Source organism: Cynara cardunculus (genome assembly GCF_001531365.2).
Source record: "Cynara cardunculus var. scolymus isolate 2C chromosome LG 12, CcrdV1, whole genome shotgun sequence".
Lineage (NCBI taxonomy): Eukaryota > Viridiplantae > Streptophyta > Magnoliopsida > Asterales > Asteraceae > Cynara > Cynara cardunculus.
The window spans coordinates 5,851,867-5,872,274 of record NC_037539.1 but is presented as its reverse complement, the minus strand read 5'-3'; the positions used below and the strand labels follow the sequence as shown (position 1 = coordinate 5,872,274).

The 20,408-nt window shown below is 35.5% G+C and overlaps 2 protein-coding genes across 4 annotated transcripts; both read left to right on the top strand.

The window, feature by feature from the left end:
- The first annotated feature begins 238 nt into the window (after positions 1-238).
- On the top strand, positions 239-12,523 carry LOC112522618 (guanylate-binding protein 3-like). Its single transcript, XM_025131859.1, has 14 exons — positions 239-569; positions 2,612-2,773; positions 2,903-2,968; positions 3,056-3,199; positions 3,348-3,461; positions 5,911-6,012; positions 6,180-6,365; positions 6,965-7,054; positions 7,135-7,269; positions 8,198-8,320; positions 9,826-9,911; positions 9,994-10,606; positions 10,695-10,772; positions 11,189-12,523. The coding sequence occupies exons 1-14, from the start codon at positions 306-308 to the stop codon at positions 12,206-12,208; spliced, it is 3,183 nt and encodes a 1,060-aa protein (XP_024987627.1). The 5' UTR covers positions 239-305; the 3' UTR covers positions 12,209-12,523.
- Positions 12,524-13,611: 1,088 nt separating this feature from the next.
- On the top strand, positions 13,612-18,412 carry LOC112523152 (carboxyl-terminal-processing peptidase 1, chloroplastic). Of its 3 annotated transcripts, none has more exons than XM_025132630.1 (11): positions 13,612-14,039; positions 14,414-14,533; positions 14,930-15,067; positions 15,941-16,045; positions 16,133-16,301; positions 16,414-16,535; positions 16,993-17,076; positions 17,303-17,341; positions 17,754-17,816; positions 17,902-18,031; positions 18,109-18,412. In XM_025132630.1, exons 1-11 carry the CDS (start codon positions 13,650-13,652, stop codon positions 18,159-18,161), a joined length of 1,413 nt encoding a protein of 470 aa, XP_024988398.1. In that variant the 5' UTR covers positions 13,612-13,649; the 3' UTR covers positions 18,162-18,412. The 3 variants fall into 3 exon arrangements, with proteins under 3 accessions (XP_024988398.1, XP_024988399.1, XP_024988400.1); XM_025132632.1 differs by having other exon boundaries at positions 13,831-14,039; positions 14,887-15,067; XM_025132631.1 differs by lacking the exon at positions 17,303-17,341.
- Positions 18,413-20,408: the final 1,996 nt, after the last annotated feature.

Sequence of the window (20,408 nt, the reverse complement as noted above, 5' to 3'; positions counted from 1 at the left end):
AATTTCATTGTAAACAATTATATTTCATTTTACACTGTATTATGAGAGCCACTTAATGATTCTGATAACTAAACCATTAGCGGCTACCAAACAACCGCTATATCGGAGGGGACCCTTGATAAAAAAATAAAATAAAAAATAAAATAAAAATAAAGTTATAAAGATGTAATTAAGCGTGCGGGCCACAAACCCTTTATATTCTCTTTTCCCTCCGACCGCCTTCCGTTTCAAAACCTCGAATGCTTTAATGTCCTAAAAAACCCACTCTCACAACTCATCGGCGTTGCTACGATCCACCGACGGCGATGAGATTTTTAGGCATAGGCTCTTCCGATGACGCGTCTCCGCAGTCGACGGCGACAGCATCTTCTTCAGCCCCTAATTTTTCTTCATCCACCGCCGTAGCATCCGGCCCAGCCAGACCTATCCGCCTTGTTTACTGTGACGAGAAAGGGAAATTCCAGATGGATCCGGAAGCCGTCTCTGTTCTTCAGCTAGTTAAAGAACCCGTAGGCGTGGTCTCAGTCTGCGGCCGCGCTCGCCAGGGCAAGAGTTTCATCTTGAATCAGGTACCTTTTCTTTTTGCAGGAAAGACTTAGGGTTAGTAAATTTACTGCTTGCGAGTATATGATTAGTCATTAACTTCGAAGCCAGGGTTTTAGGTGGAAACGTTGCTTATGAAATTGGTTAATGTAAGTTCAATGCGATAGATTGCTCCAATTTAGAATGTCAGGGAAATTTTCTGAATTATTTATCGTGGCCTTGTAGACACGATAAGTAGTCATTCTGAAGCTAGGGTTTTAGGTAGAATCTGTACCGTGGAACAACTACCGGTGGTCTAGTTTGGCTGCTTCCATTCTAGGATGGTACATTTATCGTATTATATTTATTTCACAAGAATTGCAATAATCTGTGGCTGTGGCGATTTTCAATCTTGTAATTGCAGAACATTTGGAAACCATATCAAATATCATTTGAAAGGAACTGGTTAATGAGAAATACCCAATTATTATGCTGGTAGAGGATTGTCTTTAAAATATTAGATTATGAACCCTTAAATTATATGTACTTGTTTTAGTTCATTATTGCCAAAGAACAAGTATAAAGGTATAACTTCCGACACTACATGATGATGTAGAAGATAAATGCAAAAGAGATGAAAATGCTTAATAATTTTATCATCATAAGCAAGAGAGTGGTGTATCTGATTAGACTTTTGAAGCATGCCTGTGATATATAACAAAAAAGTTTTTCTATTGACATTAGTTGCATGAAAAGGGTATCCAGCTAGGCTACATAAGTGGGGGAGAGAGAATCCATAAAACATTTAAAACTATTTGAAGTAGATAAGACTGCTATAGTTGCTTTAAATTCAAACATTCCCAGTCTAGATACAACGTCATTTTGTGTAACAATCACTCAATCACGCATTGTTAGCCACAAAGATTTTCAACTTCTCAAATGTCACTTAAGTTGGTCCTGTTATTTAGAAATATGGCTGTGTGTTCAGAAGATGGGTTCCTGTTAGGTGCTGTTCTTAAATGTCTTTAATTGGATTTGGACTGTAACAAGCAGAAAATCTCATAACTGCCATGGTGGCAAGCATGGTTCAAACGGAAAGAGTGACATGGCGTATTTAATTTGATAAATTAATAAGAAAAAAAAACAGTATACACACATAACCAATATTTTAATTAATTGACATTTAACCATAGTAATGCACTTTAGATTGATTAAGTTACTAGAAGAATCATCTTTCCAACCTTAAAAGGTTAAAACTGTACATAAGAAACAATGTCAAAGGCTGAAGCATTGAGCTGAAACATAGCTAAAACAAAGACGTCAGAGACTGAAACATGGCTAAAACAGGAAGCTGCAAACTGGAAGAGAAGCAGACAGAGTAAAGAAAGAAAAAATAGAATCTCGGATATTATTGAAGAGATTTTTAAACGAATAATGAAACTTTGCATACTTCTTAAAGATATTTTGTTTGAGGAAGGAGAAAAAAAGATGTAGGAACAAGGAAAAGAAGAGGGGCCCGTATCTCTTTGGAGCATTTTGTGGATGAATCCAAAGTTCTAAAGCTTGAACTTTTCTGTTTTCTTAACTGTTTATTTGGTTACTGTGAATTCCTAGACGACCAATTGAAAAGCCAACACCTCTATGATTGGAATAGCTCAAATGGTTTAAGAGGGCCACTATGGCATTGCCATACCCTGACCCACAATGCCCAATAATGCAAAATGGCACATATGCCCATACACGTTTACCTCGTTGCACCATTCTCCATGACTAGGTGAAAAGCGACTTTTTTTTTCTCTCTTGCTGTGTCACAGTGTATGCCTTGGCCAAATGCATAATCCGAGTGTTGTGAAATATTGTTTTTTGTTGTAGAGGTAAAGTTATGGAATAGGGCAAGAACCTCTTATATATTGATTAAGAAGTAACACTTTATTGAGGTAATTCTCGCCATTCATGAGTGAAGTGAAGGCTGCAAACATATTCTTTCTAATACTATTACCATATGTTTTGTTAGTATTTCATCTTCTTGATAAGTGGAATAGGTTATTGATTGTCTTTTTTCTAATAGTTTGTTTATTATTTGTTGTAGCTTCTTGGAAGGAGTAACGGATTTCAGGTAGCATCAACTCATCGTCCATGTACAAAAGGACTTTGGTTGTGGAGTACACCTATAAAGAAAACAGCTCTTGATGGAACTGAATACAACCTTTTACTATTAGATAGCGAAGGAATTGATGCTTACGATCAAACGGTTGGCTTGACTTCTTTTGAAAGATTTAGTTCGTCCTTTTCAGTTCAAATATAACAAATCTAGTTTCTTTGGCTTATTTTTCTTGCAATATGTTTGTTAAATTCCTATTCTTTGTGGGTTATTCTACAGGGGACATACAGCACACAAATTTTCTCCCTAGCTGTCCTCTTATCGAGCATGTTTATATACAATCAGGTTAATGCTTGATGCTTAATTTTTATTTTGATTCTTTCTGTTGCTACCTCGGTATCTAGTTGTCAATGTTTTTCCTTCTCTTTTCAGATGGGAGGTATTGATGAGGCTGCACTTGATCGCCTCTCTCTTGTAACTGAAATGACTAAGCATATACGTGTAAGAGCCTCTGGGGGCAAGACTACAGCTTCTGAGCTTGGACAGTTCTCCCCGATCTTTGTCTGGCTTTTAAGGGTAAATCCATGTGGCACCATTTTTGACTGTTGAGTCACAAACATATTCATGTTATTTACCTTAAGGAGTTGCTGATATTACACATGTTTGTTTACAATCAGCAACTGCTCTTGTGGTTATTTTATTATTACAACATTCCAATTTGCAGGACTTTTACTTGGATTTAGCTGAGGACAATAGGAAAATAACACCTCGTGACTACCTAGAGCTTGCTTTGAGGCCGGTTAATGGTGGTGTAAGAGATGTTGCTGCCAAGAATGAGGTTACCCATTAAACTCAATCTCACTATAACGTTTTTGTGGGTAATATTTTAGTATGTAAGAAAGTGAATGACTGCAAATAAGACTGCAACCTTTTTGTTCTTTATGGATCTTTCGGACCACACTGCTAATGCATATATGATCAGTATCGAGCTATGCTGTTATAGCAGTGAAAATACAAAATTGTGGTCAGGATCAATATTTAAAATAGCGGTTATAGCGGTGGTATAATGGTCCAAAAGTAGCGGTTCATATAATATTTCTTAGAATTATATATATATATATATATATGTATGCATACATAAATATATCATTTGCATTAATTAAGAATATAGTTTCAACGTCAAACCATCAACTTAAACAAGTTTCACAAAACAAAATAGGGAAAACATTCATAAATGAGCTAATAGCAAGCAATAGGTTCAGATCTTAAAAGCCCAACTTGGGTTGATATTAGAAAGAAAGTAATTGTCATGTTAATGGATTAAAGTTAAAACACATCCCAGATCTAAAAAGCCCAACTGCCCAAAACAAAGACTCAAAATAAAGCCCAAAGAACCAAAAAAAAAAAGCTATTGTAGAATGCAATTTGACCCTAAATATAGGTCAAAATTGTGGTAAATTGCGCTGATAATTGCTTACCGCTATTTTCACCGCAATTTGACCACCAATAATTTGCTTAGGGCCGATATCCTAGATTTCGCCGCTATTGCGCCACAATCAACAACATAGGTATTGAGTTCATGTCGTTGCTCGACTTGCAAAGTAAACGTGATTCTTTGTTCCTTGATATACATGGTGATTAGATTTCTTGATGCATCTGAGTCTTTTTTCCAGACAAACAACTCCATTCTTTTTCTTGGTAACATTTTTTCTTAAGAAGGGAGTTGGTGCTGACTGCCTCAGGGCCGTCTGAGAGAGGGTGGGCCGCATGCACTTCCAAGTCCCACAAGAAATAGGGGCCCAATTTTCTTAATATATAGTAGTAGTTCAACAAATTAGTAAGTAAAAGAGAGAACTTTTTTTTCTTGGTAAAAAAAGAGAACTTTTTTTTCTTGATAAAAAAAGAGAACTTTATTTAGTATCAATTAGGAAACCAAAAATAATTTAGTATTACATTACGGGCTCAAACATGTATTATAAAATCACATTTGAGAAGAAACATTTAAAAAGTTAATTGGTCGTTTATTTTATAGTATTGCTTATTGTTTCTCTAGGTTTTTGATCTAGTACCAAAGTCTAAAACTACTTGCCTAGGAAACCTTGATATATTCTCCATCATTCGTATCTCATAACTCTTATGATTATTCCATCTTCATGAATTCTATTTTTGTATTAGAATATTATAGATTTCTTATCATTAACTAAGGAAACTCCTAACTTTTGAAAAAAAATTATTAACCATATGAGAGGATCCAGCTCGTATCTATATTTAGGATTCCATAACTACCCTTGTTTTTCATACATCATTGACTCCTTATTACATTATCTTGAGTGCATGAATCTTAAGTACTCTCCTATGTCTAAAACAAGAATAAGATCTCAAATCAATAACGAACATGGGTTTTTGATTCTAAGATTGATCGTTCTGAAAAAGTTTGTTTTAACCATAATAGTTTAAAACGGTGATGAAAAACATTCACATGAGGTGAGATGGAAACCCAACTATTTATATTGATCTACATACAATGTTACTTTGAATAATCAACATGGTGACCCCAAGTGATGTCAATTATATATTAAAGGTATATCATAGGATGTTTTTGACGGTGGAACAGATTGATGATGTTACGTAAAAATGGTATGATAGATAATGTTAGTTTGGAAATAATTATTGATTGATTTTGCGTGTAGGAATACTCGGGAAAAGCAATTTTATATGAATTATTAGTAATTATTGAATACAACGTTAATTCTGATGATAAAAACAATATGTTGAAGATTTAATGAGGGACCCTTTTTCATCTCGCCCATGAACGGGCCTGGACTGCCTTGGTATTATAATATGTTGCTGATAGACATGCACTTTGTATCATTGCAAGTACGTGTGTGTATATGTATACCTGTGGAGAGGTTCATTTGTTGGTGGTAACATATAAACGTTTCTCTTTGGTGTACATGTTGTTATCAGATCCCTTAACAATTGCTCATCTATAATCGCTGTATTCCAGAATCTGTGTGAGATCTTTTTCCAGTTGGGAGGCTTCTTGTTTGTTAATGTTTTATTTCGGAGAGCAACATGTGCTCTTTGTTTTCTCTGTTGTTTGTCAATTTGACTTGACGTCATGCTATCTACTAGTATATATTATCTAGACGAATATACACATGATTTTATATGGTGTTTTTTCACTGTTGAGTTGATGCGATGCTGGTCTTAGAATATACAATGTCGTTTCTGCTGTTTTTTTTGCACATGTTTTATTAGATTTCTTAACATGTGATAATTGCTAGATTCGAGAATCCATCCGCGCTCTTTTTCCGGATAGAGACTGCTTTACTCTTGTTAGGCCTTTGAACAATGAGAATGAGCTTCAGCGACTTGACCAGATTCCGGTCAGTGATATCTTTCATGAACATGACTATTATTAGTACAATACAAGTACCATTAGTACAATTTACAATACAAGTGATGCATTAATGATAATATCATAACCATCTGCATTAATTAGTCTTTTGCTTTATCAACACCTTCATATCTTCTTTTTGTTTGTGATACGTAGTTGGAGAAAATGAGGCCAGAGTTCAAATCAGGACTAGATGCTTTGACAAGGTTTGTATTTGAGAGGACCAGGCCCAAGCAAGTTGGGGCCACAGTTATGACTGGACCCATTTTTGCTCGTATCACTCAATCCTTCTTAGATGCTCTTAATAACGGTGCAGTGCCTACAATAACCTCCTCGTGGCAGGTTAGTTTTTAAGTAATTTGTTTGTTATGATGTTCTATGATTATTGGTTTGAATTTTTCTGTCTTTTTTGGCAGTTCATCTTGTTTCACAGTCACAGTTTGGAAGAATGGTAGTTGGGAGGACTCTTTTATGAATGAGGCTCCTTAAATTTCTTAAGTTTTATATACGTCTCACAACCTACCCTGTAATTTAGTAACTGTAACTTAAAATTTTCTTTTGTCACATAATTAGTTGATAGGCTTCATACTAATAATTGTAGAAGTACATGCTTGAATAATGCTGATGTTTTATTGTTAATCCATCTTTAGAGGAAAATTCTCATACAACATATGACCATAAATAATACTGCAGACCGAGATGATAAGTTAGTGTTCCGACCACTCTTTGCCTGCATAATGTTGCAGGACATGTATCTTGAAGTCTGAGGCTAGTGACACAAGGAAACTGATGAACTTGATAGTCTTATTTTTCACTTACATTTAATCATCCCATAGAGAACGTGGTTTCTGGAGGTGTATATATTTATGGTAAACTATGTTGAGGTGCTGCGTTGGCACTTTGTAAATGAGGTGTCGGTCTCATCTATTTTTCATTTACAGAGTGTTGAAGAAGCAGAGTGTGAAAGGGCATATGATTCGGCTACTGAACTCTATGTGTCCATCTTCGATCGTACAAAGCCGCCTGAGGAGGTATGATTCATTATCTTCATTTTTTTTATTTAACCCAAAGGATGAGTGTTTAGATAATCTACCTCTCCAAATCATTGTAGGCTGCAATGCGAGAAGCACATGAAGAGGCTGTTCAAAAGGCGGTGGCCACTTTTAATGCCATTGCTGTGGGAACTGGTTCTGCAAGGCAAAAATATGAAAAACGGTTTCATACATTTTTGAGGAAGGCTTTTGAGGTAATTTTCTGTGCTGCCTCCGTTAGATTGTTAATGGTCTGCCTGCGATCAACAATTAAAATATTCAGAACTGTTTCTTATAAACACACATCCCTCCTTGTGATCTTTTACCAAACATTACTCATGTTTACCTACTGAAATATGCACCGGTTTTTCACAATTGCAAATCTTTCAGAGGAACATCATCATTTGCTTTAGTTATTTCCCAGCTAAAATGAAAAGAGAAAGTTAGCACTACAGATCCTAGGGATGTTCATCATAATTTATTTACTGTATATTAATAGACTGTAACACCAGTATAAAAGCTGTGACGGTTATTTTTACATGCTAGTTTTGTTCAGCATCATTTTTCTAAAGCCACAAGTTTTTGAAATATATTTATTTAATTCTTGATCTCTGAAGTTGATAGTATGTGGAATATCGGGTTTACCAACAAAATTGGGTTTTCTAACAAGCTAGAAATTCCAAAATACCTTGATGATTATACACCACCAAGCTACCAACTTACAGTTTGCCGGCATAAATATGCTAGTCTTTAGAGTTCATTGCCTGTAATATATTCAGCATAGGATTTGTGGGAGTTCAGTCTTTTGAATGCATTTGTTTTACTAAACCAAGAATTAGGAGAGTACATTTGAGTGCAACTGCTATTTTTTCTGAGGTCTAGAGTGATGATGTTGTTTCAAACTTTCAATGCACTTGAATTTCAGATTTTTATCATGTATTCTGTTCAGGAGTGGTTCGCTTTTACAAAAGTACAAAAGGGAAAAGCATTGTTATATGTCAGAATCACAAACTAGACTTCTATTCTTTATGTTATTCATAGCTTGTTCGTTATGGATAAAGAGTTCATCCTAAAATATTTGAAGTTTGTGGCCTTTTGTTTAGCCATTTATTCTTGTTTTTACTGGCTGTTAAACTATTGCAGGATTATAAGAGGAATGCCTTCAGGGAGGCTTACTTGCAATGTTCGAATGCCATACAGAACATGGAAAAGGAATTAAGAAAAACTTGTCAGGCCCCTTCCACAAAATTAGATGATGTTCTAAAGGTATTATTATACTTATTTTCTATGTATGGAATTGTTATGGCCTTTGCTCAATGCTGACTGTTAATGTTCAAGAAAGTTTGTATTGAGTGTTGAAAATCAGCTCGCACAGTATTGATTGTGAGCTTAAAGAATAAATGAACAGCGGTTGTCATTTTTTTTTGAGTCAAATGCATGAGTGGAAGTTGTGCATGCTCTAAGGAGTTTGTGTACTTTCATCTGTTAAACGTTCTTATATCTTGTTTCTGTTTCTTTTGTCTGTGTAAATGTATTTCTTTAGCTTCTCAAAGTAAAATATTGGAGCATTCAGTAGTCATTTGTGGTAGCCCTAGCAGGCATTTAGCATTCCATGATGATTATAATCATGTCACATAAAACAGATACTATACAACAGAATGGTTGACGTGACCAATTTCAGGAAAGGGTAATGATAATATGTAGGGATACATTATATTTATATGAGGAATTTAATAAATGAAAAGTAGAGATGTGATTATGCGTTTATGCTGCACATTACTTCGTTGCAAGTTACTATTTCAAATATCAAGTGTCCATCTACACATTGAAAGAACAGAAATTCGTGCTTTTATAAAACTGATCAAGTGCTGCACCTGCTTTTAAGCAATTCCTCAGCATATATGTTGGGATTGTGTGACAGCTATATGCAAAGTTCGTGACTGTTTTATCATTTGCTTACCTCTCTTAAAATACATGTAACCCTTTATACATTATGTCAGAATGAAGTATGCTCTCTGGTGGTGAAGTTAACATGATGCATCCATCAATGTCATGCTCAAATACTTGGAATCTGATTTTTATTTTGAAAATTCAAACTTAGCACTTTTCTGATGGAAGACCACATGGATGTATAAAGTTTTTTAGCTCCAAATTTTTATTTTCTACTCCCTCTCTACTAAAATAAGTGTCCACAGTTTTAGAAAAGTGTAATTATTACACTTTTAATGAACTAAATGATATTTCTACCCCTAACAATAGAGGGAGTAATTAAATTTTCCATCTCCTAATTAAGGGTAGAATGGAAAGTAATCACTTATTTTTCAAAAGTGGACATCTATTTTGGGACAAACTAAAATATAAATATGGACATTTAATTTTGGGACGGAGGGAGTATTACCTTATTATTTAAAAGGTATCCACTTTAATGTGTAGAAGCCAAATTTGGATTTTTTTTTCCTGGTGGAGATGGTACATTTTTCAAGAAAATACTTGGACATGGTAAGACTTCGAAGCACTACAGTAAAATATTATGACCAACCTTTACAGTTTGCATATAGGTAATTTTTTCCCTTTAGCTTACTCTGTCAGGTAAATGTAGTAATTTGTTACATGGAAACCGGCATTTGGTCTAAATTTCATGCCAATTGATTACTTATGAAAAAGTAATTTACTTATTTCAGTTGTTAAGGGTAGGCTGAGATAACAAGTAATTTATTGATTGTGGGATTCGCACGATTAAGGGGCTTAAAATGGTTGCTGTCGTCATGTAGGTTCTTGATCGGCTTTTATCAAAGTATGAAGCAACTACGCATGGTCCTGAAAAATGGCAGAAACTAACTTCATTCTTACGACAAAGGTTTGACATTTATACCGATTGAATCCACTTTGCTAGCTTTTCTCCAGATTTTAACATTTTATTTTTCTTTTGAACCTTCAAGTTTGGAAGGTCCAATTCTTGATCTTGTCAAGAAGCAAATAGACCATATTGTTTCAGAGAAGAGTTCCCTCCAGCTGAAATGCCGCTCAATTGAAGATAAAATGGAATTGCTTAGCAAGCAATTAGAAGCTAGTGAGAAGTACAAATCCGATTACTTAAAGCGCTATGAGGATGCCATCAATGACAAAAATAAGCTTTCACAGGATTATATGAGTCGTATAACAAATCTTCAGAAAAACTCGAGCTCATTGGATGAAAGATGCTCCGGTTTATCAAGAACTCTGGAAGCCGCTAAACAGGAATCCACGGAATGGAAAAGAAAATACGAACTTTCATTATCTAAGCAAAAAGCTTTAGAAGATCAGGCTGGCTCAGAAGTAGCAAATCTCAAGGCGAGAAACAGTGCTGCTGAGGCGAGATTAGCTGCTGCACAAGAACAAACCATGTCTGCTCAAGAGGAGGCACAGGAGTGGAAACGTAAATACGACATTGCTGTTAGAGAAGCAAAGAGTGCACTCGAGAAAGCTGCTGCTGTGCAAGACCGTTCAAGTAAACAAACACAACATCGAGAAGATACTCTTAGAGCTGAATTCGCTGGTACATTGGCTGAGAAGGTGATATCTCTTGCTTAATCTCTTATGTTTGTCTTATTTTTATGTAACATTGAAGCTTGATTTGATTTCTCCACAACTGAAATTATAGGAAGCTGAACTAAAAGATAGGGCATCAAAGCTTGAATACGCGGAGCAGTGTGTGACGACTTTGAGTTTGCAACTAAAGGTGAGCGACCCTTTGCCCTTCGTCACCTACATCAAAGTTTAATTTAGGGTAAATTACAACCAATCGTCACCCCAGTTTAGAAATTGGACCAGACCCCCGTCATTTGAATTTGTTTGCATGGATTGTCCCTCAGTTTAACGTCAGATAAGAGCATCGGTCAAGTTGAGGTGCATTTTGGTTATTTTGACTTATTTTATCAATATTTGAAATTGCTTTAATAAACCACCATTGGAAAGTACTTCACTTTAACTAAAAAAAGGCAAAATGACCGAAATTCCTCTCAACTTAACATTTAACGGACGTTAGGGGGAGGGACTATGCATGTGAACAAAACCACAGGACGGATTGGTTTTAATTTCCTTCAAATGTTTTATGTGCACATGGAATTGATGACATGTACAATGATTGTTTCCCAGACTGCCGAGTCAAAGATAACAAATTACGATTCAGAAGTATCTTATTTGAAAAGTCAGATCAAGGAGTTGGGAGAAAGGTTGGAAAGTGCAAATGCCACTGCTCAATCTTACGAAAGAGAAGCAAAGATTCTGGAGCAAGAAAAAGTTCATTTGGAGCAGAAATATCGATCGGAGTTTGACAGGTTTGAGGAAGTCCAGGAAAGATGTAGAAATGCCGAAAAGGAAACTAAACGAGCAACTGAGTTGGCCGATACTGCACGCGCCGAAGCAGTCACTGCTCAGAAAGAAAAAAGCGAGATCCAACGGTTAGCAGGCGAAAGATTAACCGAAATCGCGAGGTCCGAAAGACGTATAGAGAACCTTGAAAGGCAAACAAAGGACCTAGCTAACGAGTTGGATAGATTCCGAGCTGCTGAGATGGATGCTGTATCTAAAGTCACGATGCTAGAGGCACGGGTCGGAGAAAGGGAGAAAGAGATTGAAACGCTACTAAAATCAAACAACGAACAAAGGGCTAGTACCGTACACGTCCTCGAAGGCCTTCTCGAGACCGAGCGGATAGCTCGGGCTGAAGCTAATAACCGGGCCGAAGCACTCTCTGTTCAGCTACAAGCCACTCAGGGGAAGCTCGACTTGCTCCAGCAACAAATGACTACCGTCCGCCTAAACGAATCTGCACTCGATGGTAAGCTTAAAACCGCTTCCCATGGAAAACGTGTTAGAGTCGAAGACACAATGGGCACGGATTCGGTTCAAGAAATGGATGTTGAAAATAGAAGAAGAGCAAGCAAGAGGTCTAGGAGCACGACTAGCCCTCAAGATGGTGGCTCCTTGTTTAAAGGCGATGAAGATAACCAGAGTCAACAAACCAGTAGCGAAGATCATACGAAATTCACCATTTTGAAACTGAAACAAGAGCTCACGAAACACAACTTTGGTGCTGAGCTGCTTCAACTGAAGAACCCGAACAAGAAAGAGCTCGTGGCGCTTTATGAACGATGTATCCTCGAGAAGCCATGAATCGGTAAGATGTTGCTATTTCGTCTACAGCGAGTATTAACGGTTAGTGTAGTTTAGTTATGTGTAGGTGATAGAAGTGAAGATGTGATTATTGTCGGGTTGGAGTACAATTATTGTATCATGTTATTTTGTTGATGAGGTATGGGTGGAATCAAATTTGGTACAAACTTGCTTTGTGTGTGTAGTAGGGGTTTGTTTTCAGCTACATGAGCGTTGGGTGTGTTGGCTTGGTTTGTTTTGTTTTGAAGGATGGAACATATTTTGGCTATTGGCATGTACATTATTACCCTTGATAAAAGCATTTGTGCTTTTTTATATTGATTATGACCTCATAACTTTATATATATTTGTTTGTTATTAAATAAAATAAATGTCAGGAATGAAGAGCCATACATATTGTAGATTTTAGAAAAATCTGATGTTGAATTTTATTGATTAAATTTTATTCTTTTGTTTGGTTCTTTTTTTTTTTTACGGAAGGAATCTTCAAAATCCTACAAATTCCATGAATAAATGAATTTAATATTCTTTAGCAATTGTATGATATTTTGATGAAATGAAATTCTCTATTTTTATAATACCAAATATGTTCTTAACCCAATATATCCCAATCTCATAAAACTCAATATGTCAATCGTCGACCACATTCGACTACCGTCGATCTGAATCACCACTGACCATATGAACCACTGCCGACCACCGCTGACTATTGCCATATGAACCACTGCCGACCACCACCGACCTGAACCACCGTGGATCACCATCGATTTGAACCACTGCCTACCAGCATTGATTTAATAATGTCGTTTGACTTATGGTTATATTTGCATTGTGTATTTTATATTGTTTTACATATTAAATAATTATTTTATCAAAGTATTTTTAGTTTTACAAAAATTAAAATTTTCAAAAAGGACATTTTGGTCATTTATCAATATCTCATTCAAATTCCAAAGCTACATTCTAGGAACTAAATAAACATATTCCAATTTCTTAACATATTTTATTCTAATGTCTGTCAACCAAAGAGGTGGTCAAACCTGACAATATTCTATTTCCAATTATTTCAAAGTCAAATAACAAATTTCATTCTATCCAAAAACATTATGCAAACCAGACGCCACCTTAGTTATTTCAACGGTTAACATTCTACCAAAATGGATTATGGTAAGTTTTTTTTTTATCAAGTAAGATTATTGATTTTTGTTATGTCTTTTACAGAGTAAATTCTCGATTCTTATCATGTTCGGTAAATGACGGCGGTAAACATTTATGGTAAATGGCCCCTTAAAACTATTTTAGTGGTACAATCCGACCCAACCATTTAGGATGGCCTAATGTTTTTACCCGACCCGACCCAGATTATCACGTGTACCAACCAACGACTAACGAACGGAATCAGGAGCAGTATCCTCACACACAGGGGAAAACAGTGAAGAAGATGAGGGTCTTCCTCCTCTGTAATTCATCGTCTTCTTCCCTTTCCTTCTCCCCGCCACCAATCGCTCATCACCGCCCTCAAAAACCTCTGCTTATCCCTCCTCAAAAACCCTCTTTAATCGGTTCGCTAACTGGGGCTGCACTCTCTTTCAATCTCCTCTTCTTCTCACCGCTATCTCCCCTTCCTCCGCCTTCAATCGCATCGGATTTTACCCCTTCAGTCTTTCAATCGGAGTGTCGGGAAGAAGATCAACGGAGAGAAGAGGAGAGGAGGTTTGAAAGGGCTCCTGAATTGGTGACAAATGAAGAAATTGTGAAGGAAGCATGGGAGATTGTTAATGATAGTTTTCTTGGTGGTGATCGAAATCGATGGTCTCCTCAATCTTGGCTTGTGTGTATCTCTTTCTTTCACAAAACCGTTATGTGTCTTTGTGTTTAGTTATAGGGTTTCTTTTTCTTTGTTAATTTACTCACTATCTGTTGAATCTTGTCTCAATTTTAGAGTTTGAAACAAAATGCATCACTTATCATTAATGAATTTCGAAACTTAGGGTTGGTTTTAGCCTGAAAAAATAGTTGAAATCCTTCAACTTCAGTATTTCATTGTTAATGTTGTTAGTTTAATATGCATTCTTATTGAAAAGATTTTATATCCACTACGTTTTGTGTTATCATACATAATCCTGTTGCTTGAATTATTCTTTTGCTCATAATTGGTTTCTATGCAAAGGTTTGTTAATAAAATATGTAATGTTTATCTTGTAGCAAAAGAAGGAAGATATTATGGGTACATCACTCCCAACAAGATCAAAAGCTCATGATGTAATCCGGAGGATGTTATCTAGCTTAGGCGACCCTTATACACGTTTTCTTTCTCCTGCGGAGGTAATTGGTTCTCATGAACCACATGTCATTTTACTTGCTTTTGATGTACTTAGTTGCATATCGATGATCATTGTTGTTGTTTGGAGTTGTTAAGCACATTTCAATCTGCATCCGTATGTTGTTGGGGTTGTGGCATTGGATCTTGTGGTCATTTTGGACCGGAAATAATTGGTATTTGCAACAATTACTTGAGACATCTCAAAATCCAGTTGTAGTATTCTTTGGGATGCATCAAGTGATATTTTCATATGTTTTATGTAATAGTCTAATACTAATATAAAAATTTTCTTTAACCATTTCATCATTTGAATTTGATGTTATATAATTGTTGTTTTCACTTACAAACTTTCCAGTGTCTTATTCCATGGCATTTGTTCCTTTCGTCGATATTTGAAGTTCTCAAAGATGGCGAGGTATGATATGTCTGGAATTGGAGTTAACCTCAGGGAAATTCCTGATGAAAATGGCGAAGTAAAATTAATGGTTTTGGGGCTCATTTTGGATGGCCCTGCCCATACAGCCGGTGTAAGACAGGTACTTATAATTCCTAATCTATACACACACACACACACACACACACATATATATATGCTCTGCTACATCCTTACGGTCCTTTTGGTAACCATTATGTTTTCTTGTTTCTGCTGGGAAACGTGTTTTGTTGTCCCTAGTGTTGCCAGAAGAACTTGGCATCGACTTATATTATGCTAATTGGCATTTTTCAGAAATATCATGTTGAAACCTCATATCTGTGTTATTGTAATCCTACATATATCAATGTTACGTGTTCTGATAAAAAAAAGTTAAAAATTCCGTTGTTTTCTATTTGTAGCAATCTCCAAATGATTGTAGAATCACTTTGTATTCGTTGCTAATGAGGCATAACATATGTGAAACACGTTAAAATCACATGCACACATAATATGTTGTGTAGTATCTACCTTTTCTGAATGTACTAAGCCAAAGGTCCAAAGCATCAACATGTGTACCATTGAACATTCGATGTGTATGTATGTGTGTGTATGTATGTATATTTATGAACGTATACAAATAGAATATGTTTCAAATACAAACCATACAAACCAATATTAACCTCCATCTAGTCTAATTAATATCTAGTTCCATAAATATCACCATAGTTTCCTAATCTAAAACCATGATCATTATCAATGAACCTTATCATCTTCCATAAATATCTTGGTCATTATGAATGAATCATGATTATTATCCATTAATATCTCAATTGTTTCCTAATATAAACGTTGGTTATGGTTTGTTAAGAATTACATGGTTTGTATTTGAAACCTCATCCATACATATATGTGTACATGTATAGACACACACACACAAGTATATATAGACTCTTTTTGATTTGGTTGACTTTACGTGCAATCTATCTTCCTACAGGGAGATGAACTATTATCTGTCAATGGAGTAAATGTGAAGGGGAAATCAACATTTGAAGCTTTATCAATATTACAAGGCCCCAATGACACATCCGTAAACATCATGGTTGTAATCCTAAATAAACACTTTGCATTTACAGCTTGATATGAATTATCCTCATCTAACTTTGTGATAAAAATTTATGATTTTCAGGTCAAGCATGGTAATTGTGGTCCTATACAGTCTATTGAGGTCCAAAGGCAACTTGTTGCCAAAACCCCGGTTTTCTATCGCTTGGAACAAATGGATAATGGCAAGACTTCAGTTGGATACGTGCGTTTGAAAGAGTTCAATGCACTCGCTAGAAAGGATTTGGTTACGGGTACATTTCAATTTTAGTAATAGAGATCATATTGTGGGATCATATCATAAAATGCTAAACTCATTCTTTCCCTTTTTGAAACTAAAATTTTCTTATGATTTTGTTTTGATAGCAATGAGGAGACTTCAAGGCATGGGAGCTTCATTCTTCGTTCTTGATCTTAGAGATAATCTTGGTGGATTGGTACAGGAGGGTATTGAAATTGCCAAACTATTTCTAAATGAAGGGGAGACGGTAAGGGCCTGTTTGTTAGCAGCTTAACGAGCTCAATGCAACTCTCAACTTATTCGGTTCGCTATACATGACTATTTGGTAGTGGCTTAATGATATAGAAAGTAGCTTGACCAGTAAGTTTTTAGGGGGAAACTTTATGTAGAAAGCCAAGTTTTTTCCAAACATGTCCCTCCCAATTAAAAAACACGCTCCTTCCATCTATGAAAAAACCCTCCCTATCTATAAAGACTGATTAATCCATACAAGCCACTTTATCTGTATAGGACTTAACAGAAAACCAACCAAACAGCCCCTAAGTGATCTAACACCCCTTTTACATCTATAATTGTATAATACATGCATTTCTTTTAGTTCCCCTTTTGCCCTTCTGCCATTGTTTCCATTCCTATCTTGCATCTATTTTCACTATAAGGTGAAGTATGATCTACCATCTAACGGTTTGGTTGGCTATTAACAGGTAATATATACTGCTGGAAGGGAACCTCAGAGCGTAAGAAGTATAGTAGCAGAAACGGTGCCTCTTGTTACAGCTCCTGTCATTGTACGATATCTATCTTGGCAACTCCTACTTATTAGAGTTATGTGAAAACTTGATAGTTATTATAAAACTCGTGGTGGGTTTGAGAGCATTTCGTGAATATTTGGAAACCCCATTCCATTACCCTCCAAACGAGCCCTTGAGGAAAGAAGGGAAGTAGAAATGGTCGCCAACGTGGGACTCCAATAAATCAAAAGCTTGACAATGTGTTTAATTATTTCTAATCCAGGTTTTAGTGAACAAAAATACCGCTAGCGCAAGTGAAATAGTAAGCACTCTCGTTACCATTTTACATCTTCTTCGACCTTGTTCGTCAGTAGTGTGTGTGTGTATATATATATATATATATATATAAGGTCAAGTTTAGGGGAAACTTCAAAAAAATGAAAAACTGAGGAACCCCCTAGTAACCATTCATCTGTACGGTATACACATCTGCATCCAAGTAATTTGTAAGTAATTTTTCTATTATGCACATGTGCATAGAAACCATGAAACCTCTTCAATTACTTGTATGCACATGTGCATACCATACAGATGAACGGTTATTAAGGTGTTTTTAGCTTTTTGGGGGTTTTCCCCTGAACCCCTCTCTCTCTCTCTCTCTCTCTCTATATATATATATATATATATATATATTAATACACAAGTCTAACCAGTGATTTTGATACTTCTTATAGGTTGCAACTGCACTTCATGACAACTGTAGAGCCATTCTTGTTGGTGAAAGGACATATGGAAAGGTCTGCCTCTCTGCTAACTGAATATAAGTATTTAACCGATTCCTGATTAGTTATGGTAAATTCTAACGTTCTTGACCATTATCAGGGTCTGATTCAGTCTGTATTTGAACTTCATGATGGATCTGGCGTCGTGGTCACTGTCGGCAAATATGTCACGCCAAATCATTTGGACATAAATGGGAACGGAATAGATCCTGATTATAAAAAGTTTCCCGGTAGGTATCTTCATGGATCTTTATGATGCTAAACATTTTTACACTTTTTCGCTCAACTAGTTTCGTTGTGTCTGCAGCATGGAATGAAGTCGTTGAGCGTTTATCCAAGTGCCAAAAGCAACACGGGTAAAACACATTCGTGTTCTTTTCTGTTACTTTCTTATGTGTCTACCCAAGAGTTGGGATCACGTGAGAAATAGGCTGAGTACAGTGAAGATACTCTTATATTGAGTGAATGTTACGTTATATTATGTTAAGATTGTAACTTCCATTCACTGTGTATTGGAAGGTTAAATTATATTCTATAAATGTTGTAACCTTCACACAGTATAAACATATCTTCACAGTTGTGTATATGTTCAAGAGACTCTCATGACACTAGATGATGCTGTAATGCACAAGATATCAAAATCATATTATGTAAGACAATGGTTTATCCCATTAGACTTCTTATGCATGCCTATGATGTATTAACAAAGGGAGTTTGGGAAAAACCATAAAAAATAAAAAGACAGTAATACCCAAATAATCATTCATTTGTCCTATATGTATATATGCATGAAGGTAATTTGTCTGGTAAGCATACGTACATCTAAATAAAAAATTGAGAAAACCATTTATTTTTTAGATATACAAATGTGCATAAAGGTAATTTGTCTGTTTTGCATATGTGCATGGAAAACATGAAACATTTTCAATTACTTTTACGCACATGTAGATACTTGACAAGTGAATGGTTGTTAGGGTGTTTACAATATTTAGATTTTTTGTGGTTTTCCGCTGAATGTTCTTTTTACACTGTGTTTTTGAACTTGGGGAGAAAAGAACAGAAAGGGAAGGAAAAAAAAAGGAAGTAAAGGAAAATCAAGAAAATAATGATTTATGTTCGTAAACAAACAGGAGAGAAAGGAAAGGAAATGTGTATTCTTTATTATAAAATGTTGGATAGTTTTGTAATTTTAATATTTTTTAAAGAAGTTTTAGTTTCTTTCTTTTCTTTTCCTTTCCTTCCACGTTTGGAAGGAAAGTTTTGGGAGGAAACTTAAGGTGTTTGGTTCGTAGAATGTTTTTGGAAGGAATGTAATATGTCAAAAGAATTAAAAATGTTATCCGGTTTGACCAAGTGTTTTGTTGATAGAAAATAGAATGAAATATGTCAAATGAATTGGAATTTGTCTGTTTGGTTTACAAAGGAATTAGAATGGATTAATGAAAATTGACAAAAAAAAAAAAAACCATTTTTTGATGTATTTTTGTAAATTTAACTATAAATAATAATAAACTTAGCATTTAATGTAAAATAATATATATGTAGAATTACCATTGTCTCCATTTTTTAATCCTCTTTCATTTTTTTTTATCTAACAACCACCGTCCCTCTTATACACCATCCCAACACCTTTCTTCCTCCCTGGAAAATTGAAAACCGAGTGAGAAACGAGAATAAATAGAAAATCGAATCGAGACCCATATCGAGAAAGAGAAACGCGAACTCAGCACCATTCTTCTGGCTGCCATACGCCACCTGAATCGATTGAGAAACAAGAACCCAAAATGGATAGAAAACCAAATTGAGACCCACGTTTGATTGATAGAGAAAGAAACAAACTTATTGTCCAGAGGAAGAAACAAACTGTAACATCTCGCTTGAGCAAACCCCAAATTACCAATTTTTATAAAATCTCCAATAAAATATAATTTATTGATTATTGGGACCAAAATTAATCCTAATTATTCTAAAAGTTTTGTCAAAGCAATCGGGGCCAAGGATGGAAAATCTAAAAAAATGTTGATAAAACGACTAAGTTTGGAAGAAGACCAGAGGCGATGCATCGGTCCAGAGGCTATGAAGAACCAGAGGCCAACACTTTGAAACACACAAATCTGGGCATAACATTAATTAACCTCAAAATATGAGATATTAATTTCTAGAAAAACATCGAAATATCCGTTCTATTTTAGTGATAAAACCACCCAAAACACAATTTCAAACCGGATATAACGGATTTTTAATTACAACCCGAATTAAGTAGCAAAAGAATACGGGACAAGACTATATACAAGCTACTATTTACCCAAAAGCAAGATCGATATCTTCAAGATCCCCGATAAATCTTCAAGTCAAACGACGGGTTCTTTCTTTTTATCCGTCTTTTTTCCTGAGAGAGGTTGCCACTTAAATGGTAAGCCAACGTTTAGTAAGTTAAATAGTTAAGTATTACATATCAATATCGCACATGTTTATAAACATACATAATAAACTCTTATCAATAAAAGAGTTCAAGACATCGTCCTGATGCAAACCGAGACTTACAAGAAACCGAGACTTACAAGAAACCGAGTGAACAATTACGTACCGGATGCTAAGATTATAGGA

Coding starts and splice junctions, on each gene's coding strand:
- LOC112522618 (XM_025131859.1), top strand. CDS start 306: ATGAGATTTTTAGGCATAGGCTCTTCCGATGACGCGTCTCCGCAGTCG. Junction 2,774..2,902: donor TTGATGCTTACGATCAAACG/GTTGGCTTGACT, acceptor GTTATTCTACAG/GGGACATACAGCACACAAAT. Junction 3,462..5,910: donor ATGTTGCTGCCAAGAATGAG/GTTACCCATTAA, acceptor GATAATTGCTAG/ATTCGAGAATCCATCCGCGC.
- LOC112523152 (XM_025132630.1), top strand. CDS start 13,650: ATGAGGGTCTTCCTCCTCTGTAATTCATCGTCTTCTTCCCTTTCCTTC. Junction 14,534..14,929: donor GTTTTCTTTCTCCTGCGGAG/GTAATTGGTTCT, acceptor CGATATTTGAAG/TTCTCAAAGATGGCGAGGTA. Junction 17,817..17,901: donor GTGAAAGGACATATGGAAAG/GTCTGCCTCTCT, acceptor GACCATTATCAG/GGTCTGATTCAGTCTGTATT.